Source organism: Lissotriton helveticus, chromosome 12, assembly GCF_964261635.1.
Source record: "Lissotriton helveticus chromosome 12, aLisHel1.1, whole genome shotgun sequence".
NCBI lineage: Eukaryota > Metazoa > Chordata > Amphibia > Caudata > Salamandridae > Lissotriton > Lissotriton helveticus.
In genome coordinates, this window is record NC_136073.1 from 12,189,497 (window position 1) to 12,211,985 (window position 22,489).

Below are 22,489 nucleotides of genomic sequence, written 5' to 3' on the forward strand. Positions count from 1 at the left end.
CATCCTTTTACCCACCAAACTCATTCCATCTTTCATCCACCCAAGCATTCCTTCACCTGTCTGCCCATCCTTTTACCCGCCCACTCATTCCATCTTTCATCCACCCACGCATTCCTTCACCCGTCTGCCCATCCTTTTACCCGCCCACTCATTCCATCTTTCATCCACCCACGCATTCCTTCACCCGTCCCCCCATCCTTCTACCCGCCCACTCATTCCATCTTTCACCCACCCATGCATTCCTTCACCCGTCCACCCATCCTTTTACCCCCCCACTCATTCCATCTTTCACCCACCCACGCACTCCATCACCCGTCCACCCATCCTTTTACCCGCCCACTCATGCCATCTTTCACCCACCCATGCATTCCTTCACCCGTCCACCCATCCTTTTACCCCCCCACTCATTCCATCTTTCACCCACCCACGCATTCCTTCACCCGTCCGCCCATCCTTTTACCCGGTCACTCATTCCATCTTTCACCCACCCACGCATTCCTTCACCCGTCCCCCCGTCCTTTTACCCGCCCACTCATTCCATCTTTCACCCACCCATGCATTCCATCACCCGTCCCCCCATCCTTTTACCCGGTCACTCATTCCATCTTTCACCCACCCACGCATTCCTTCACCCGTCCACCCATCCTTTTACCCGGTCACTCATTCCATCTTTCACCCACCCACGCATTCCTTCACCCGTCCCCCCATCCTTTTACCCGCCCACTCATTCCATCTTTCACCCACCCATGCATTCCTTCACCCGTCCGCCCATCCTTCTACCCGCCCACGCATTCCATCTTTCATCCAACCACGCATTTCTTCACCCGTCCACCCATCCTTTTACCCCCCCACTCATTCCATCTTTCACCCACCCACGCACTCCATCACCCGTCCACCCATCCTTTTACCCGCCCACTCATTCCATCTTTCACCCACCCATGCATTCCTTCACCCGTCCACCCATCCTTTTACCCCCCCACTCATTCCATCTTTCACCCACCCACGCACTCCATCACCCGTCCCCCCATCCTTTTACCCGCCCACTCATTCCATCTTTCACCCACCCACGCACTCCATCACCCGTCCACCCATCCTTTTACCCGGTCACTCATGCCATCTTTCACCCACCCATGCATTCCTTCACCCGTCCACCCGTCCTTTTACCCCCCCACTCATTCCATCTTTCACCCACCCACGCACTCCATCACCCGTCCACCCATCCTTTTACCCGGTCACTCATGCCATCTTTCACCCACCCATGCATTCCTTCACCCGTCCCCCCATCCTTTTACCCCCCCACTCATTCCATCTTTCACCCACCCACGCACTCCATCACCCGTCCACCCATCCTTTTACCCGCCCACTCATTCCATCTTTCACCCACCCATGCATTCCATCACCCGTCCCCCCATCCTTTTACCCACCAAACTCATTCCATCTTTCATCCACCCACGCATTCCTTCACCCGTCTGCCCATCCTTTTACCCGCCCACTCATTCCATCTTTCATCCACCCACGCATTCATTCACCCGTCTGCCCATCCTTTTACCCGCCCACTCATTCCATCTTTCATCCACCCATGCATTCCTTCACCCGTCCACCCATCCTTCTACCCGCCCACTCATTCCATCTTTCACCCACCCATGCATTCCTTCACCCGTCCGCCCATCCTTCTACCCGCCCACTCATTCCATCTTTCACCCACCCATGCATTCCTTCACCCGTCCACCCATCCTTTTACCCCCCCCACTCATTCCATCTTTCACCCACCCACGCACTCCATCACCCGTCCACCCATCCTTTTACCCCCCACTCATTCCATCTTTCACCCACCCATGCATTCCTTCACCCGTCCACCCATCCTTTTACCCCCCCACTCATTCCATCTTTCACCCACCCATGCATTCCTTCACCCGTCCACCCATCCTTTTACCCCCCCACTCATTCCATCTTTCACCCACCCACGCACTCCATCACCCGTCCACCCATCCTTTTACCCGCCCACTCATTCCATCTTTCACCCACCCATGCATTCCTTCACCCGTCCACCCATCCTTTTACCCCCCCACTCATTCCATCTTTCACCCACCCACGCACTCCATCACCCGTCCACCCATCCTTTTACCCGCCCACTCATTCCATCTTTCACCCACCCACGCATTCCTTCACCCGTCTGCCCATCCTTTTACCCGCCCACTCATTCCATCTTTCATCCACCCACGCATTTCTTCACCCGTCCACCCATCCTTTTACCCGCCCACTCATGCCATTTTTCACCCACCCATGCATTCCTTCACCCGTCCACCCATCCTTTTACCCCCCCACTCATTCCATCTTTCACCCACCCACGCACTCCATCACCCGTCCACCCATCCTTTTACCCGGTCACTCATGCCATCTTTCACCCACCCATGCATTCCTTCACCCGTCCACCCATCCTTTTACCCGCCCACTCATGCCATCTTTCACCCACCCACACATTCCTTCACCCGTCCACCCATCCTTTTACCCTCCCACTCATGCCATCTTTCACCCACCCACGCACTCCATCACCCGTCCACCCATCCTTTTACCCGGTCACTCATGCCATCTTTCACCCACCCATGCATTCCTTCACCCGTCCACCCATCCTTTTACCCGCCCACTCATGCCATCTTTCACCCACCCACACATTCCTTCACCCATCCACCCATCCTTCTACCCGCCCACTCATGCCATCTTTCACCCACCCATGCATTCCATCACCCGTCCACCCATCCTTTTACCCACCAAACTCATTCCATCTTTCATCCACCCACGCATTCCTTCACCCGTCTGCCCATCCTTTTACCCGCCCACTCATTCCATCTTTCATCCACCCACGCATTCCTTCACCCGTCCCCCCATCCTTTTACCCACCAAACTCATTCCATCTTTCATGCACCCACGCATTCCTTCACCCGTCTGCCCATCCTTTTACCCGCCCACTCATTCCATCTTTCACCCACCCACGCATTCCATCACCCGTCCCCCCATCCTTTTACCCACCAAACTCATTCCATCTTTCATCCACCCACGCATTCCTTCACCCGTCTGCCCATCCTTTTACCCGCCCACTCATTCCATCTTTCATCCACCCACGCATTCCTTCACCCGTCCCCCCATCCTTTTACCCCCCCCACTCATTCCATCTTTCACCCACCCACGCATTCCTTCACCCGTCCCCCCATCCTTTTACCCGCCCACTCATTCCATCTTTCACCCACCCACGCATTCCTTCACCCGTCCCCCCATCCTTTTATCCGCCCACTCATGCCATCTTTCACCCACCCACGCATTCCATCACCCGTCCCCCCATCCTTTTACCCACCAAACTCATTCCATCTTTCACCCACCCACGCATTCCTTCACCCGTCCCCCCATCCTTTTACCCACCAAACTCATTCCATCTTTCACCCACCCATGCATTCCTTCACCCGTCTGCCCATCCTTTTACCCGCCCACTCATTCCATCTTTCATCCACCCACGCATTCCTTCACCCGTCCCCCCATCCTTTTACCCCCCCACTCATTCCATCTTTCACCCACCCACGCATTCCTTCACCCGTCCCCCCATCCTTTTACCCGCCCACTCATTCCATCTTTCACCCACCCACGCATTCCATCACCCGTCCCCCCATCCTTTTATCCACCAAACTCATTCCATCTTTCATCCACCCACGCATTCCTTCACCCGTCTGCCCATCCTTTTACCCGCCCACTCATTCCATCTTTCATCCACCCACGCATTCCTTTACCCGTCCCCCCATCCTTTTACCCCCCCACTCATTCCATCTTTCACCCACCCACGCATTCCTTCACCCGTCCCCCCATCCTTTTACCCGCCCACTCATGCCATCTTTCACCCACCCACGCATTCCATCACCCGTCCCCCCATCCTTTTACCCACCAAACTCATTCCATCTTTCACCCACCCATGCATTCCATCACCCGTCCCCCCCATCCTTTTACCCACCAAACTCATTCCATCTTTCATCCACCCACGCATTCCATCACCCGTCCCCCCATCCTTTTACCCACCAAACTCATTCCATCTTTCATCCACCCACGCATTCCATCACCCGTCCCCCCATCCTTTTACCCACCAAACTCATTCCATCTTTCACCCACCCATGCATTCCATCACCTGTCCCCCCATCCTTTTACCCGCCCACTCATTCCATCTTTCACCCACCCATGCATTCCATCACCCATCCCCCCATCCTTTTACCCACCAAACTCATTCCATCTTTCATCCACCCATGCATTCCATCACCTGCCCCCCCATCCTTTTACCCGCCCTCTCATTCCATCTTTCATCCACCCATGCATTCCATCACCCGTCCCCCCATCCTTTTACCCACCAAACTCATTCCATCTTTCATCCACCCACGCATTCCTTCACCCGTCTGCCCATCCTTTTACCCCCCCACTCATTCCATCTTTCACCCACCCACGCATTCCTTCACCCGTCCCCCCATCCTTTTACCCGCCCACTCATTCCATCTTTCATCCACCCACGCATTCCTTCACCCGTCCACCCATCCTTTTACCCGCCCACTCATTCCATCTTTCACCCACCCACGCATTCCTTCACCCGTCCCCCCATCCTTTTACCCGCCCACTCATTCCATCTTTCATCCACCCACGCATTCCTTCACCCGTCCCCCCATCCTTTTACCCGCCCACTCATGCCATCTTTCATCCACCCACGCATTCCTTCACCCGTCCCCCCATCCTTTTACCCGCCCACTCATGCCATCTTTCACCCACCCACGCATTCCATCACCCGTCCCCCCATCCTTTTACCCACCAAACTCATTCCATCTTTCACCCACCCATGCATTCCATCACCCGTCCCCCCATCCTTTTACCCCCCCACTCATTCCATCTTTCATCCACCCACGCATTCCTTTACCCGTCCACCCATCCTTTTACCCACCCACTCATTCCATCTTTCATCCACCCACGCATTCCTTCACCCGTCCCCCCATCCTTTTACCCGCCCACTCATGCCATCTTTCACCCACCCACGCATTCCATCACCCGTCCCCCCATCCTTTTACCCACCAAACTCATTCCATCTTTCACCCACCCACGCATTCCTTCACCCGTCCCCCCATCCTTTTACCCGCACACTCATTCCATCTTTCACCCACCCACGCATTCCATCACCCGTCCCCCCATCCTTTTACCCACCAAACTCATTCCATCTTTCACCCACCCACGCACTCCATCACCCGTCCACCCATCCTTTTACCCGCCCACTCATTCCATCTTTCACCCACCCACGCACTCCATCACCCGTCCACCCATCCTTTTACCCGCCCACTCATTCCATCTTTCATCCACCCACGCACTCCTTCACCCGTCCACCCATCCTTTTACCCGCCCACTCATTCCATCTTTCATCCACCCACGCATTCCATCACCCGTCCACCCATCCTTTTACCCACCAAACTCATGCCATCTTTCACCCACCCATGCATTCCATCACCCGTCCACCCATCCTTTTACCTGCCAAACTCATGCCATCTTTCACCCACCCACGCATTCCTTCACCCGTCCCCCCATCCTTTTACCCGCCCACTCATTCCATCTTTCACCCACCCACGCATTCCTTCACCCGTCCCCCCATCCTTTTACCCGCCCACTCATTCCATCTTTCACCCACCCACGCATTCCTTCACCCGTCTGCCCATCCTTTTACCCCCCCACTCATTCCATCTTTCACCCACCCACGCATTCCTTCACCCGTCCACCCATCCTTTTACCCGCCCACTCATGCCATCTTTCATCCACCCACGCATTCCTTCACCCGTCTGCCCATCCTTTTACCCGCCCACTCATGCCATCTTTCATCCACCCACGCATTCCTTCACCCGTCTGCCCATCCTTTTACCCGCCCACTCATGCCATCTTACATCCACCCACGCATTCCATCACCCGTCTGCCCATCCTTTTACCCGCCCACTCATGCCATCTTTCATCCACCCACGCATTCCTTCACCCGTCTGCCCATCCTTTTACCCCCCCACTCATTCCATCTTTCACCCACCCACGCATTCCTAAACCCGTCCACCCATCCTTTTACCCGCCCACTCATTCCATCTTTCACCCACCCACGCATTCCTTCACCCGTCCACCCATCCTTTTACCCCCCCACTCATTCCATCTTTCACCCACCCACGCATTCCTTCACCCGTCCCCCCATCCTTTTACCCCCCCACTCATTCCATCTTTCACCCACCCACGCATTCCATCACCCGTCCCCCCATCCTTTTACCCACCAAACTCATTCCATCTTTCACCCACCCACGCACTCCATCACCCGTCCACCCATCCTTTTACCCGCCCACTCATTCCATCTTTCACCCACCCACGCACTCCATCACCCGTCCACCCATCCTTTTACCCGCCCACTCCTTCCATCTTTCATCCACCCACGCACTCCTTCACCCGTCCACCCATCCTTTTACCCGGCCACTCATTCCATCTTTCATCCACCCACGCATTCCATCACCCGTCCACCCATCCTTTTACCCACCAAACTCATGCCATCTTTCACCCACCCATGCATTCCATCACCCGTCCACCCATCCTTTTACCCGCCAAACTCATGCCATCTTTCACCCACCCACGCATTCCTTCACCCGTCCCCCCATCCTTTTACCCGCCCACTCATTCCATCTTTCACCCACCCACGCATTCCTTTTCCCGTCCCCCCATCCTTTTACCCGCCCACTCATTCCATCTTTCACCCACCCACGCATTCCTTCACCCGTCTGCCCATCCTTTTACCCCCCCACTCATTCCATCTTTCACCCACCCACGCATTCCTTCACCCGTCCACCCATCCTTTTACCCGCCCACTCATGCCATCTTTCATCCACCCACGCATTCCTTCACCCGTCTGCCCATCCTTTTACCCGCCCACTCATGCCATCTTTCATCCACCCACGCATTCCTTCACCCGTCTGCCCATCCTTTTACCCGCCCACTCATGCCATCTTTCATCCACCCACGCATTCCATCACCCGTCTGCCCATCCTTTTACCCGCCCACTCATGCCATCTTTCATCCACCCACGCATTCCTTCACCCGTCTGCCCATCCTTTTACCCGCCCACTCATGCCATCTTTCATCCACCCACGCATTCCTTCACCCGTCTGCCCATCCTTTTACCCGCCCACTCATGCCATCTTTCACCCACCCACGCATTCCATCACCCGTCTGCCCATCCTTTTACCCACCAAACTCATTCCATCTTTCACCCACCCACGCATTCCTTCACCCGTCCCCCCATCCTTTTACCCACCAAACTCATTCCATCTTTCACCCACCCACGCATTCCATCACCCGTCTGCCCATCCTTTTACCCACCAAACTCATTCCATCTTTCACCCACCCACGCATTCCTTCACCCGTCCCCCCATCCTTTTACCCACCAAACTCATTCCATCTTTCACCCACCCACGCATTCCTTCACCCGTCACCCCATCCTTTTACCCGCCCACTCATGCCATCTTTCATCCACCCACGCATTCCTTCACCCGTCCACTCATCCTTTTCCCCGCCCACTCATTCCATCATTCACCCACCCACGCACTCCATCACCCGTCCACCCATCCTTTTACCCGCCCACTCATTCTATCTTTCACCCACCCACGCACTCCTTCACCCGTCCCCCCATCCTTTTACCCGCCCACTCATGCCATCTTTCATCCACCCACGCATTCCTTCACCCGTCCCCCCATCCTTTTACCCACCAAACTCATTCCATCTTTCACCCACCCACGCACTCCATCACCCGTCCACCCATCCTTTTACCCGCCCACTCATGCCATCTTTCACCCACCCACGCATTCCTTCACCCGTCCCCCCATCCTTTTACCCGCCCACTCATTCCATCTTTCACCCACCCACGCACACCATCACCCGTCCACCCATCCTTTTACCCGCCCACTCATTCCATCTTTCACCCACCCACACATTCCTTCACCCGTCCCCCCATCCTTTTACCCGCCCACTCATGCCATCTTTCATCCACCCACGCATTCCTTCACCCGTCTGCCCATCCTTTTACCCCCCCACTCATTCCATCTTTCACCCACCCACGCATTCCTTCACCCGTCCACCCATCCTTTTACCCGCCCACTCATGCCATCTTTCATCCACCCACGCATTCCTTCACCCGTCTGCCCATCCTTTTACCCGCCCACTCATGCCATCTTTCATCCACCCACGCATTCCTTCACCCGTCTGCCCATCCTTTTACCCGCCCACTCATGCCATCTTTCATCCACCCACGCATTCCATCACCCGTCTGCCCATCCTTTTACCCGCCCACTCATGCCATCTTTCATCCACCCACGCATTCCTTCACCCGTCTGCCCATCCTTTTACCCCCCCACTCATTCCATCTTTCACCCACCCACGCATTCCTTCACCCGTCCACCCATCCTTTTACCCGCCCACTCATTCCATCTTTCACCCACCCACGCATTCCTTCACCCGTCCACCCATCCTTTTACCCCCCCACTCATTCCATCTTTCACCCACCCACGCATTCCTTCACCCGTCCCCCCATCCATTTACCCCCCCACTCATTCCATCTTTCACCCACCCACGCATTCCATCACCCGTCCCCCCATCCTTTTACCCACCAAACTCATTCCATCTTTCACCCACCCACGCACTCCATCACCCGTCCACCCATCCTTTTACCCGCCCACTCATTCCATCTTTCACCCACCCACGCACTCCATCACCCGTCCACCCATCCTTTTACCCGCCCACTCATTCCATCTTTCACCCACCCACACATTCCTTCACCCGTCCCCCCATCCTTTTACCCGCCCACTCATGCCATCTTTCATCCACCCACGCATTCCTTCACCCGTCTGCCCATCCTTTTACCCCCCCACTCATTCCATCTTTCACCCACCCACGCATTCCTTCACCCGTCCACCCATCCTTTTACCCGCCCACTCATGCCATCTTTCATCCACCCACGCATTCCTTCACCCGTCTGCCCATCCTTTTACCCGCCCACTCATGCCATCTTTCATCCACCCACGCATTCCTTCACCCGTCTGCTCATCCTTTTACCCGCCCACTCATGCCATCTTTCATCCACCCACGCATTCCATCACCCGTCTGCCCATCCTTTTACCCGCCCACTCATGCCATCTTTCATCCACCCACGCATTCCTTCACCCGTCTGCCCATCCTTTTACCCCCCACTCATTCCATCTTTCACCCACCCACGCATTCCTTCACCCGTCCACCCATCCTTTTACCCGCCCACTCATTCCATCTTTCACCCACCCACGCATTCCTTCACCCGTCCACCCATCCTTTTACCCCCCACTCATTCCATCTTTCACCCACCCACGCATTCCTTCACCCGTCCCCCGATCCTTTTACCCCCCCACTCATTCCATCTTTCACCCACCCACGCATTCCATCACCCGTCCCCCCATCCTTTTACCCACCAAACTCATTCCATCTTTCACCCACCCACGCACTCCATCACCCGTCCACCCATCCTTTTACCCGCCCACTCATTCCATCTTTCACCCACCCACGCACTCCATCACCCGTCCACCCATCCTTTTACCCGCCCACTCATTCCATCTTTCATCCACCCACGCACTCCTTCACCCGTCCACCCATCCTTTTACCCGCCCACTCATTCCATCTTTCATCCACCCACGCATTCCATCACCCGTCCACCCATCCTTTTACCCACCAAACTCATGCCATCTTTCACCCACCCATGCATTCCATCACCCGTCCACCGATCCTTTTACCCGCCAAACTCATGCCATCTTTCACCCACCCACGCATTCCTTCACCCGTCCCCCCATCCTTTTACCCGCCCACTCATTCCATCTTTCACCCACCCACGCATTCCTTCACCCGTCCCCCCATCCTTTTACCCACCAAACTCATTCCATCTTTCACCCACCCACGCATTCCATCACCCGTCTGCCCATCCTTTTACCCACCAAACTCATTCCATCTTTCACCCACCCACGCATTCCTTCACCCGTCCCCCCATCCTTTTACCCACCAAACTCATTCCATCTTTCATCCACCCACGCACTCCATCACCCGTCCACCCATCCTTTTACCCGCCCACTCATTCCATCTTTCATCAACCCACGCACTCCTTCACCCGTCCACCCATCCTTTTACCCGCCCACTCATTCCATCTTTTATCCACCCACGCATTCCATCACCCGTCCACCCATCCTTTTACCCACCAAACTCATGCCATCTTTCACCCACCCATGCATTCCATCACCAGTCCACCCATCCTTTTACCCGCCAAACTCATGCCATCTTTCACCCACCCACGCATTCCTTCACCCGTCCCCCCATCCTTTTACCCGCCCACTCATTCCATCTTTCACCCACCCACGCATTCCTTCACCCGTCCCCCCATCCTTTTACCCGCCCACTCATTCCATCTTTCACCCACCCACGCATTCCTTCACCCGTCCGCCCATCCTTTTACCCCCGCACTCATTCCATCTTTCACCCACCCACGCATTCCTTCACCCGTCCACCCATCCTTTTACCCGCCCACTCATGCCATCTTTCATCCACCCACGCATTCCTTCACCCGTCTGCCCATCCTTTTACCCGCCCACTCATGCCATCTTTCATCCACCCACGCATTCCTTCACCCGTCTGCCCATCCTTTTACCCGCCCACTCATGCCATCTTTCATCCACCCACGCATTCCATCACCCGTCTGCCCATCCTTTTACCCGCCCACTCATGCCATCTTTCATCCACCCACGCATTCCTTCACCCGTCTGCCCATCCTTTTACCCGCCCACTCATGCCATCTTTCATCCACCCACGCATTCCTTCACCCGTCTGCCCATCCTTTTACCCGCCCACTCATGCCATCTTTCACCCACCCACGCATTCCATCACCCGTCTGCCCATCCTTTTACCCACCAAACTCATTCCATCTTTCACCCACCCACGCATTCCTTCACCCGTCCCCCCATCCTTTTACCCACCAAACTCATTCCATCTTTCACCCACCCACGCATTCCATCACCCGTCTGCCCATCCTTTTACCCACCAAACTCATTCCATCTTTCACCCACCCACGCATTCCTTCACCCGTCCCCCCATCCTTTTACCCACCAAACTCATTCCATCTTTCACCCACCCACGCATTCCTTCACCCGTCACCCCATCCTTTTACCCGCCCACTCATGCCATCTTTCATCCACCCACGCATTCCTTCACCCGTCCACCCATCCTTTTACCCGCCCACTCATTCCATCTTTCACCCACCCACGCACTCCATCACCCGTCCACCCATCCTTTTACCCGCCCACTCATTCTATCTTTCACCCACCCACGCACTCCTTCACCCGTCCCCCCATCCTTTTACCCGCCCACTCATGCCATCTTTCATCCACCCACGCATTCCTTCACCCGTCCCCCCATCCTTTTACCCACAAAACTCATTCCATCTTTCACCCACCCACGCACTCCATCACCCGTCCACCCATCCTTTTACCCGCCCACTCATGCCAACTTTCACCCACCCACGCATTCCTTCACCCGTCCCCCCATCCTTTTACCCGCCCACTCATTCCATCTTTCACCCACCCACGCACTCCATCACCCGTCCACCCATCCTTTTACCCGCCCACTCATTCCATCTTTCACCCACCCACACATTCCTTCACCCGTCCCCCCATCCTTTTACCCGCCCACTCATGCCATCTTTCATCCACCCACGCATTCCTTCACCCGTCTGCCCATCCTTTTACCCCCCCACTCATTCCATCTTTCACCCACCCACGCATTCCTTCACCCGTCCACCCATCCTTTTACCCGCCCACTCATGCCATCCTTCATCCACCCACGCATTCCTTCACCCGTGTGCCCATCCTTTTACCCGCCCACTCATGCCATCTTTCATCCACCCACGCATTCCTTCACCCGTCTGCCCATCCTTTTACCCGCCCACTCATGCCATCTTTCATCCACCCACGCATTCCATCACCCGTCTGCCCATCCTTTTACCCGCCCACTCATGCCATCTTTCATCCACCCACGCATTCCTTCACCCGTCTGCCCATCCTTTTACCCCCCACTCATTCCATCTTTCACCCACCCACGCATTCCTTCACCCGTCCACCCATCCTTTTACCCGCCCACTCATTCCATCTTTCACCCACCCACGCATTCCTTCACCCGTCCACCCATCCTTTTACCCCCCCACTCATTCCATCTTTCACCCACCCACGCATTCCTTCACCCGTCCCCCCATCCTTTTACCCCCCCACTCATTCCATCTTTCACCCACCCACGCATTCCATCACCCGTCCCCCCATCCTTTTACCCACCAAACTCATTCCATCTTTCACCCACCCACGCACTCCATCACCCGTCCACCCATCCTTTTACCCGCCCACTCATTCCATCTTTCACCCACCCACGCACTCCATCACCCGTCCACCCATCCTTTTACCCGCCCACTCATTCCATCTTTCACGCACCCACACATTCCTTCACCCGTCCCCCCATCCTTTTACCCGCCCACTCATGCCATCTTTCATCCACCCACGCATTCCTTCACCCGTCTGCCCATCCTTTTACCCCCCACTCATTCCATCTTTCACCCACCCACGCATTCCTTCACCCGTCCACCCATCCTTTTACCCGCCCACTCATGCCATCTTTCATCCACCCACGCATTCCTTCACCCGTCTGCCCATCCTTTTACCCGCCCACTCATGCCATCTTTCATCCACCCACGCATTCCTTCACCCGTCTGCCCATCCTTTTACCCGCCCACTCATGCCATCTTTCATCCACCCACGCATTCCATCACCCGTCTGCCCATCCTTTTACCCGCCCACTCATGCCATCTTTCATCCACCCACGCATTCCTTCACCCGTCTGCCCATCCTTTTACCCCCCACTCATTCCATCTTTCACCCACCCACGCATTCCTTCACCCGTCCACCCATCCTTTTACCCGCCCACTCATTCCATCTTTCACCCACCCACGCATTCCTTCACCCGTCCACCCATCCTTTTACCCCCCCACTCATTCCATCTTTCACCCACCCACGCATTCCTTCACCCGTCCCCCCATCCTTTTACCCCCCCACTCATTCCATCTTTCACCCACCCACGCATTCCATCACCCGTCCCCCCATCCTTTTACCCACCAAACTCATTCCATCTTTCACCCACCCACGCACTCCATCACCCGTCCACCCATCCTTTTACCCGCCCACTCATTCCATCTTTCACCCACCCACGCACTCCATCACCCGTCCACCCATCCTTTTACCCGCCCACTCATTCCATCTTTCATCCACCCACGCACTCCTTCACCCGTCCACCCATCCTTTTACCCGCCCACTCATTCCATCTTTCATCCACCCACGCATTCCATCACCCGTCCACCCATCCTTTTACCCACCAAACTCATGCCATCTTTCACCCACCCATGCATTCCATCACCCGTCCACCCATCCTTTTACCCGCCAAACTCATGCCATCTTTCACCCACCCACGCATTCCTTCACCCGTCCCCCCATCCTTTTACCCGCCCACTCATTCCATCTTTCACCCACCCACGCATTCCTTCACCCGTCCCCCCATCCTTTTACCCACCAAACTCATTCCATCTTTCACCCACCCACGCATTCCATCACCCGTCTGCCCATCCTTTTACCCACCAAACTCATTCCATCTTTCACCCACCCACGCATTCCTTCACCCGTCCCCCCATCCTTTTACCCACCAAACTCATTCCATCTTTCACCCACCCACGCATTCCTTCACCCGTCACCCCATCCTTTTACCCGCCCACTCATGCCATCTTTCATCCACCCACGCATTCCTTCACCCGTCCACCCATCCTTTTACCCGCCCACTCATTCCATCTTTCACCCACCCACGCACTCCATCACCCATCCACCCATCCTTTTACCCGCCCACTCATTCTATCTTTCACCCACCCACGCACTCCTTCACCCGTCCCCCCATCCTTTTACCCGCCCACTCATGCCATCTTTCATCCACCCACGCATTCCTTCACCCGTCCCCCCATCCTTTTACCCACCAAACTCATTCCATCTTTCACCCACCCACGCACTCCATCACCCGTCCACCCATCCTTTTACCCGCCCACTCATGCCATCTTTCACCCACCCACGCATTCCTTCACCCGTCCCCCCATCCTTTTACCCGCCCACTCATTCCATCTTTCACCCACCCACGCACTCCATCACCCGTCCACCCATCCTTTTACCCGCCCACTCATTCCATCTTTCACCCACCCACACATTCCTTCACCCGTCCCCCCATCCTTTTACCCGCCCACTCATGCCATCTTTCATCCACCCACGCATTCCTTCACCCGTCTGCCCATCCTTTTACCCCCCCACTCATTCCATCTTTCACCCACCCACGCATTCCTTCACCCGTCCACCCATCCTTTTACCCGCCCACTCATGCCATCTTTCATCCACCCACGCATTCCTTCACCCGTCTGCCCATCCTTTTACCCGCCCACTCATGCCATCTTTCATCCACCCACGCATTCCTTCACCCGTCTGCCCATCCTTTTACACGCCCACTCATGCCATCTTTCATCCACCCACGCATTCCATCACCCGTCTGCCCATCCTTTTACCCGCCCACTCATGCCATCTTTCATCCACCCACGCATTCCTTCACCCGTCTGCCCATCCTTTTACCCCCCCACTCATTCCATCTTTCACCCACCCACGCATTCCTTCACCCGTCCACCCATCCTTTTACCCGCCCACTCATTCCATCTTTCACCCACCCACGCATTCCTTCACCCGTCCACCCATCCTTTTACCCCCCCACTCATTCCATCTTTCACCCACCCACGCATTCCTTCACCCGTCCCCCCATCCTTTTACCCCCCCACTCATTCCATCTTTCACCCACCCACGCATTCCATCACCCGTCCCCCCATCCTTTTACCCACCAAACTCATTCCATCTTTCACCCACCCACGCACTCCATCACCCGTCCACCCATCCTTTTACCCGCCCACTCATTCCATCTTTCACCCACCCACGCACTCCATCACCCGTCCACCCATCCTTTTACCCGCCCACTCATTCCATCTTTCACCCACCCACACATTCCTTCACCCGTCCCCCCATCCTTTTACCCGCCCACTCATGCCATCTTTCATCCACCCACGCATTCCTTCACCCGTCTGCCCATCCTTTTACCCCCCCACTCATTCCATCTTTCACCCACCCACGCATTCCTTCACCCGTCCACCCATCCTTTTACCCGCCCACTCATGCCATCTTTCATCCACCCACGCATTCCTTCACCCGTCTGCCCATCCTTTTACCCGCCCACTCATGCCATCTTTCATCCACCCACGCATTCCTTCACCCGTCTGCCCATCCTTTTACCCGCCCACTCATGCCATCTTTCATCCACCCACGCATTCCATCACCCGTCTGCCCATCCTTTTACCCGCCCACTCATGCCATCTTTCATCCACCCACGCATTCCTTCACCCGTCTGCCCATCCTTTTACCCCCCCACTCATTCCATCTTTCACCCACCCACGCATTCCTTCACCCGTCCACCCATCCTTTTACCCGCCCACTCATTCCATCTTTCACCCACCCACGCATTCCTTCACCCGTCCACCCATCCTTTTACCCCCCCACTCATTCCATCTTTCACCCACCCACGCATTCCTTCACCCGTCCCCCCATCCTTTTACCCCCCCCACTCATTCCATCTTTCACCCACCCACGCATTCCATCACCCGTCCCCCCATCCTTTTACCCACCAAACTCATTCCATCTTTCACCCACCCACGCACTCCTTCACCCGTCCACCCATCCTTTTACCCGCCCACTCATTCCATCTTTCATCCACCCACGCATTCCATCACCCGTCCACCCATCCTTTTACCCTCCAAACTCATGCCATCTTTCACCCACCCATGCATTCCATCACCCGTCCACCCATCCTTTTACCCGCCAAACTCATGCCATCTTTCACCCACCCACGCATTCCTTCACCCGTCCCCCCATCCTTTTACCCGCCCACTCATTCCATCTTTCACCCACCCACGCATTCCTTCACCCGTCCCCCCATCCTTTTACCCGCCCACTCATTCCATCTTTCACCCACCCACGCATTCCTTCACCCGTCCACCCATCCTTTTACCCGCCCACTCATGCCATCTTTCATCCACCCACGCATTCCTTCACCCGTCTGCCCATCCTTTTACCCGCCCACTCATGCCATCTTTCATCCACCCACGCATTCCTTCACCCGTCTGCCCATCCTTTTACCCGCCCACTCATGCCATCTTTCATCCACCCACGCATTCCATCACCCGTCTGCCCATCCTTTTACCCGCCCACTCATGCCATCTTTCATCCACCCACGCATTCCATCACCCGTCCACCCATCCTTTTACCCGCCCACTCATTCTATCTTTCACCCACCCACGCACTCCTTCACCCGTCCCCCCATCCTTTTACCCGCCCACTCATGCCATCTTTCATCCACCCACGCATTCCTTCACCCGTCCCCCCATCCTTTTACCCACCAAACTCATTCCATCTTTCACCCACCCACGCACTCCATCACCCGTCCACCCATCCTTTTACCCGCCCACTCATGCCATCTTTCACCCACCCACGCATTCCTTCACCCGTCCCCCCATCCTTTTACCCGCCCACTCATTCCATCTTTCACCCACCCACGCACTCCATCACCCGTCCACCCATCCTTTTACCCGCCCACTCATTCCATCTTTCACCCACCCACACATTCCTTCACCCGTCCCCCCATCCTTTTACCCGCCCACTCATGCCATCTTTCATCCACCCACGCATTCCTTCACCCGTCCCCCCATCCTTTTACCCGCCCACTCATTCCATCTTTCATCCACCCACGCATTCCTTCACCCGTCCCCCCATCCTTTTACCCGCCCACTCATTCCATCTTTCACCCACCCACGCATTCCTTCACCCGTCCCCCCATCCTTTTACCCCCCCACTCATTCCATCTTTCACCCACCCACGCATTCCTTCACCTGTCTAAGGATTCACACACTCATCTGTGGCAATGCCTGTTGTATATCTCTGTGAGTCTGTCTGCGTGACATGTCTATGTGCCCTCAATGCGGTCTGTGCCTCGATCATGTTTCCTTCGCTCTTGTTTTCTTCTTCTCTCTCGTGCTCCCCTCGCCTCCTTCGGATCCCTGTTAGTGCTTTGAAAAGGTCTAGCAGCGGTCTAAGCGCTACCCATATCACCAGGATGTACACACACAGCATAAATCGTGATGCTGGAGCTGTAACAATAGCTGAGTATGGAAGTCACGGTTAAACAACCTTTGGTGTTTGACAAAGGTGAGGAGTCATCGAGGCACTATCGTAACTACCAATATGAGATAACAATATCAGTATAAAACAACCGGCAGCAGTATCTAGCGCTACGAGGCCGTAACAGTGACAGAAGTGAGCTATGCAAAAAACAAGTAACACAGCAAGAAACGCACCTTCACCCCTTCTCTACTCCCTCAGTACTATGAGCCTTCTATGCGCTACGCAGACAACACGAACATGACATAAGTTAACATCGGGATAAAATGCCCGGCAGCCGTCGCTAGCGCCCTGAGGCCACACCAGTGGCAGAAGGCCGCTATGCACGAAGCAAACAACATGAAAAGCAGCGCAGTTTTATCCCTCCTCTGCCCCCTTGGCACCTTGAATAGGACTCTGAGCATTGTAAGCGCTAGGACAGAGCGCTACGAGGCCCTCCCTGCGGCAGAAGAGCGCTGCGACCAGCAGAGCACGGCGGACTCACCAGCAGCACAGCCCGGCAGCAGCGCCAGCAGCAGGAGCAGCCCGACTTCCGGTCCCATGCCTGCGGGGTGTGCAGGCCCGGCTCCCAGTGAACGTCTCTGCAGCTCCTCCGACGAAGCGCCAAGTGTCTGCCAAGCGCCTCCGCTCCCCCCACGCGGCTGAGGGCGCTGCCGCCACTTTTATGCACTCCAGGGGAGGAAGAGAGAAGGAAACAAAGCGCCTCCTTCCCAGCAGGCGGAGGCAGGGGTATTTCCAAAGGGGGATTTCTGCCCATCAGAAGAAAGGCTGAGATGAACCCTTCACCGCCCAGCGGGGTCAGACCCCGGATCATTCTAGGAAATATGGATAGACCCCAAAGAGCTGTATGATTCAAAACTCGAGGACTGCCTTCATGCCATAATCACACGGACGATGAAGACAGAGATTATGACCTGCAGTCAATGCTAACAGTACCGGCCTTCCGCCAGAAGGCTGCAGGAATTCAAGGCCCTCAGACAACATCAGCAGAAGTTAGAAACCGAGCACTATCCCTGGATTCTGACCGATCCCTGACTCCGCATGCGGACAGCATCACAAAGTGTGCCTTCTATACAAGGAAAACACTGCGCAGGGGCGCAGCACAGGCCCCCGTGGTTCAGGGGGCCCCCAAGCTACAGGGGCCCACTCAGCACCGCACTCTGGCCGGAGAGCTCCTGATTGAGCCCGGAGGGGGCTCCTCCGCGCACCTTGCAGGGAGCCCCCTCAAGTTTCATTACGCCAGTGCCCAAGGAAAGGAGCGCTATAGGACAAGTCAAATTCAAGCAGACCGAAGACTGCGCTCCGGGCGCGCACCACCCACCATCATACCACCTTCACATAAGAAACACCAGTTCTCAATCAATCAATACAGACTTATAAAGGGCTGCAAATCACCCCTGAGGGTCCCAAGGCGCTGGAGTTGCGAGCTGCTTTGCAGTGAAAAAGGAGAAAGCACTCAGAGAAACAGGGGAAAGAAAGGAGCAGTGGCGGCTCCTCAACTAAGGCGGAGGATCGTCGCCCCGCTGCTTTTAAGCAGTGTCACTAAAGAAAAAATAAAATGATAATAACTCGAAGTTATTTTCATTTTTCCTTGTTGCAGAAGGATTTATGGGTGGGACGGGCGGGGCTGCTGTGCTGAAAGAGCAGGATAGGGGAGGAGTGGTTTGCAAGCCCTAAAGTGCGCATGAATGTTTTGTCCGCCCTCTTGGGCGGCCAAACATTCATACGCACTTTCCATGTTCTCCATGCTGGCTGCATTACAGCCTGCATGGAGAAAATGCCCAGGCTCCCCTTATCTGGCTGAGGGACGATCCGCGGCGCTCAGACCAATCACAACGCCGCATTGCAGCATTGTGATTGGCTATCGAGAGGCTGGGAGCCAGGGGCATCCTGCTTCATGCCCTGGAAGCGTGGAAAAGGACCAATAGGTGGTGACATCAGGCAGAAGCTGCAGACAGGTCAGTGTTTATTTTTTTTAAATGTAATTCCCTCCTCCCCAGTGACCCAACTCCCCCTACCACCTTCAACTACCAGCCGCCACTAGAAAGGTGAAAGCAGTAAAAGATGAGGCAAAAGCAGGAGAAAGTACTCAGAAAAACAGGGGGAAAGGACGGAAAAATCTGTAACAAAATGAGGCGAAAGCACCCAGAAAAATGGGGGGAAAGGAAAGAGAAAACAGTAAAAAAACCAGGGTTAAAGCAGGAGAAAGCACTCACAAAAACCAGGGGGAATGGAAAGAGAAAGCAGTAAAGAACGAGGCAAAAGCAGGAGAAAGCACTCAGAAAAACAGGGAGGAAGCTGAGTGGTGCAGCAGCACAGGAGAGCTGGGCCTGGGTAGTTTCTCAGTACAAGCCTCAAGCTCTGGAACTCACTACCAGCCAGCATTAGAAGCACCCAGGAGCATATACACTACCGAAGACAGTTGAAAACATGGCCACCCACAACCCAGCAACAGAGCCCAGAAAACAGTCACACGCTAAAGCGCCATCCTCGGCTCACAACCCAAAAATTGCAAAACTGAAACAGCAAACAAGTTTCCATATGCAGGTAAGCTAAGAAGGGCCGACTTATAGTTTGCTGTGGCATTATATAGTGATTTACTAACATATTCAATAATTAGGGCCCACAATAATGCAACAGTCACCAGCAACAAATTGTAACGTATACCACTTACATTCACGTAAGACATGTCTGCTACGAGTGTTGTCCATCACCAGTGATGTACAGTCAAACACCGCCATATGAACAAACATGGGTCATACTTCACTGGACTATTCCTACAGAGCACCAGTGAGCAGGAAGCTGAGGGCAGAGCGCACTATCCCTGGGAGCATAACTTGATAGCTGTCTTTACCATTCACAAGTGGGCTGATTTCATAATGGATATTAGTTGACGAAATATATCCTTAACAAACTCTTACATTCACACAGAAGATAGCCTTCACCAATGTTTAGTAATCCCAAAGAGGTGAACAAAAAATAAAGATATATACATACTTTATAAGAAAAAACCTAAGAAGAACAATAAAGTCACAACAATAGTAAACAAGAATTTTTTACACAATATCTATCTCATTACTTACACACTAAAACAAGCATTGAAAATGCAATAGGTCTCGCAATAGAAGAGTTTGACATTTTTCGTTTTGCAAATGGATGAGTGGCGTTGCGTGGATGAGTGGCGTTGCGTGGATGAGTGGCGTTGCGTGGATGAGTGGCGTTGCGTGGATGAGTGGCGTTGCGTGGATGAGTGGCGTTGCGTGGATGAGTGGCGGTGCGTGGATGAGTGGCGTGTGTGAGTGGCGTTGCGTGTGTGAGTGGCGTTGCGTGTGTGAGTGGCGTTGCGTGTGTGAGTGGCGTTGCGTGTGTGAGTGGCGTTGCGTGTGTGAGTGGCGTTGTGTGAGTGGCGTTGCGTGTGTGAGTGGCGTTGCGTGTGTGAGTGGCGTTGGAATGCAATAGGTCTCGCATTAGAAAAGTTGTAGTTATTGGTCTTGTAAATGACATAATTTATTTATTTTTTCGTTGTTAAAATTGCTAAATTGATGGCTTTGTCATTTACAATGCCAATAGTTATAACTTTCGCGAATGTGACACCTATAGCATTTGGAATGCAACATGTTTTGTATTTACGTGACTTATATGGCAGCTCTGGTCGTTATGCTACATCTCTAGATAGTTTTATCTTTCGCAAATGTGACACCTATTGTAACACAATATGTGTTGTGAGGGTGAGTGAGGGTGAGGGGTTGAGGGTGAGGGGTTGAGGGTGAGGGGTTGAGGGTGAGTGAGGGTGAGGGTGAGTGAGGGTGAGGGGTTGAGGGTGAGGGGTTGAGGGTGAGTGAGGGTGAGGGGTTGAGGGTGAGTGAGGGTGAGGGGTTGAGGGTGAGTGAGGGTGAGGGTGAGTGAGTGTGAGGGGTTGAGGGTGAGGGTGAGTGAGGGTGAGGGGTTGAGGGTGAGTGAGGGTGAGGGTGAGGCTGAGGGGTTGAGGGTGAGTGAGGGTGAGTGAGAGTGAGGGTGAGTGAGGGGTTGAGGGTGAAGGGTTGAGGGTGGGTGAGGGTGAGGGGTTGAGGGTGAGTGAGGGTGAGGGGTTGAGGGTGAGTGAGGGTGAGGCGTTGAGGGTGAGGGTGAGGGTGAGGGTGAGTGTGGGTGAGGGTGAGTGTGGGTGAGGGTGAGTGAGGGTGAGGGTGAGGGTGAGTGAGGGTGAGGGTGAGTGAGGGTGAGGGTGAGTGAGGGTGAGTGAGGGTGAGGGGTTTAGGGTGAGTGAGGGTGAGGGGTTGAGGGTGAGTGAGGGTGAGGGTGAGTGAGGGTGAGGGGTTGAGGGTGAGTGAGGGTGAGTGAGGGTGAGGGTGATTGAGGGTGAGGGGTTGAGGGTGAGGGGTTGAGGGTGAGTGAGGGTGAGGGTGATTGAGGGTGAGGGGTTGAGGGTGAGTGAGGGTGAGGGTGAGTGAGGGTGAGTGAGGGTGAGTGAGGGGTTGAGGGTGAGGGTGAGTGAGGGTGAGGGGTTGAGGGTGAGTGAGGGTGAGGGTGAGGCTGAGGGGTTGAGGGTGAGTGAGGGTGAGTGAGAGTGAGGGTGAGTGAGGGGTTGAGGGTGAAGGGTTGAGGGTGGGTGAGGGTGAGGGGTTGAGGGTGAGTGAGGGTGAGGGGTTGAGGGTGAGTGAGGGTGAGGCGTTGAGGGTGAGGGTGAGGGTGAGTGTGGGTGAGGGTGAGTGAGGGTGAGTGAGGGGTTGAGGGTGAGTGAGGGTGAGTGAGAGTGAGTGAGAGTGAGGGTGAGTGAGGGGTTGAGGGTGAGTGAGGGTGAGGGGTTGAGGGTGAGTGAGGGTGAGGGGTTGAGGGTGAGTGAGGGTGAGGGGTTGAGGGTGAGTGAGGGTGAGTGAGGGTGAGGGGTTGAGGGTGAGTGAGGGTGAGTGAGGGTGAGGGGTTGAGGTTGAGGGGTTGAGGGTGAGGGTGGGTGAGGGTGGGTGAGGGTGGGTGAGGGTGAGGGGTTGAGGGTGAGTGAGGGTGAGGGTGAGTGAGGGTGAGTGAGGGTGAGGGGTTGAGGGTGAGTGAGGGTGAGTGAGAGTGAGGGTGAG

The 22,489-nt window shown here is 55.1% G+C and overlaps 1 protein-coding gene across 2 annotated transcripts in view; it reads right to left on the minus strand.

Moving 5' to 3' along the window:
• MADCAM1 (mucosal vascular addressin cell adhesion molecule 1) overlaps nt 1-18,121 on the minus strand; it is a 51,941-nt gene extending 33,820 nt beyond the window's left edge. Inside the window, exon 1 of one of the 2 annotated variants that reach the window (XM_078670719.1) lies at nt 17,905-18,121. In XM_078670719.1, coding sequence (XP_078526845.1) covers nt 17,905-17,962 — 58 coding nt within the window. In that variant the 5' untranslated portion in view covers nt 17,963-18,121. The remainder of the gene's footprint in view (nt 1-17,904) is intronic. The other variant, XM_078670718.1, reaches the window with a different exon arrangement.
• Between the last annotated feature and the right edge of the window lie 4,368 nt (nt 18,122-22,489).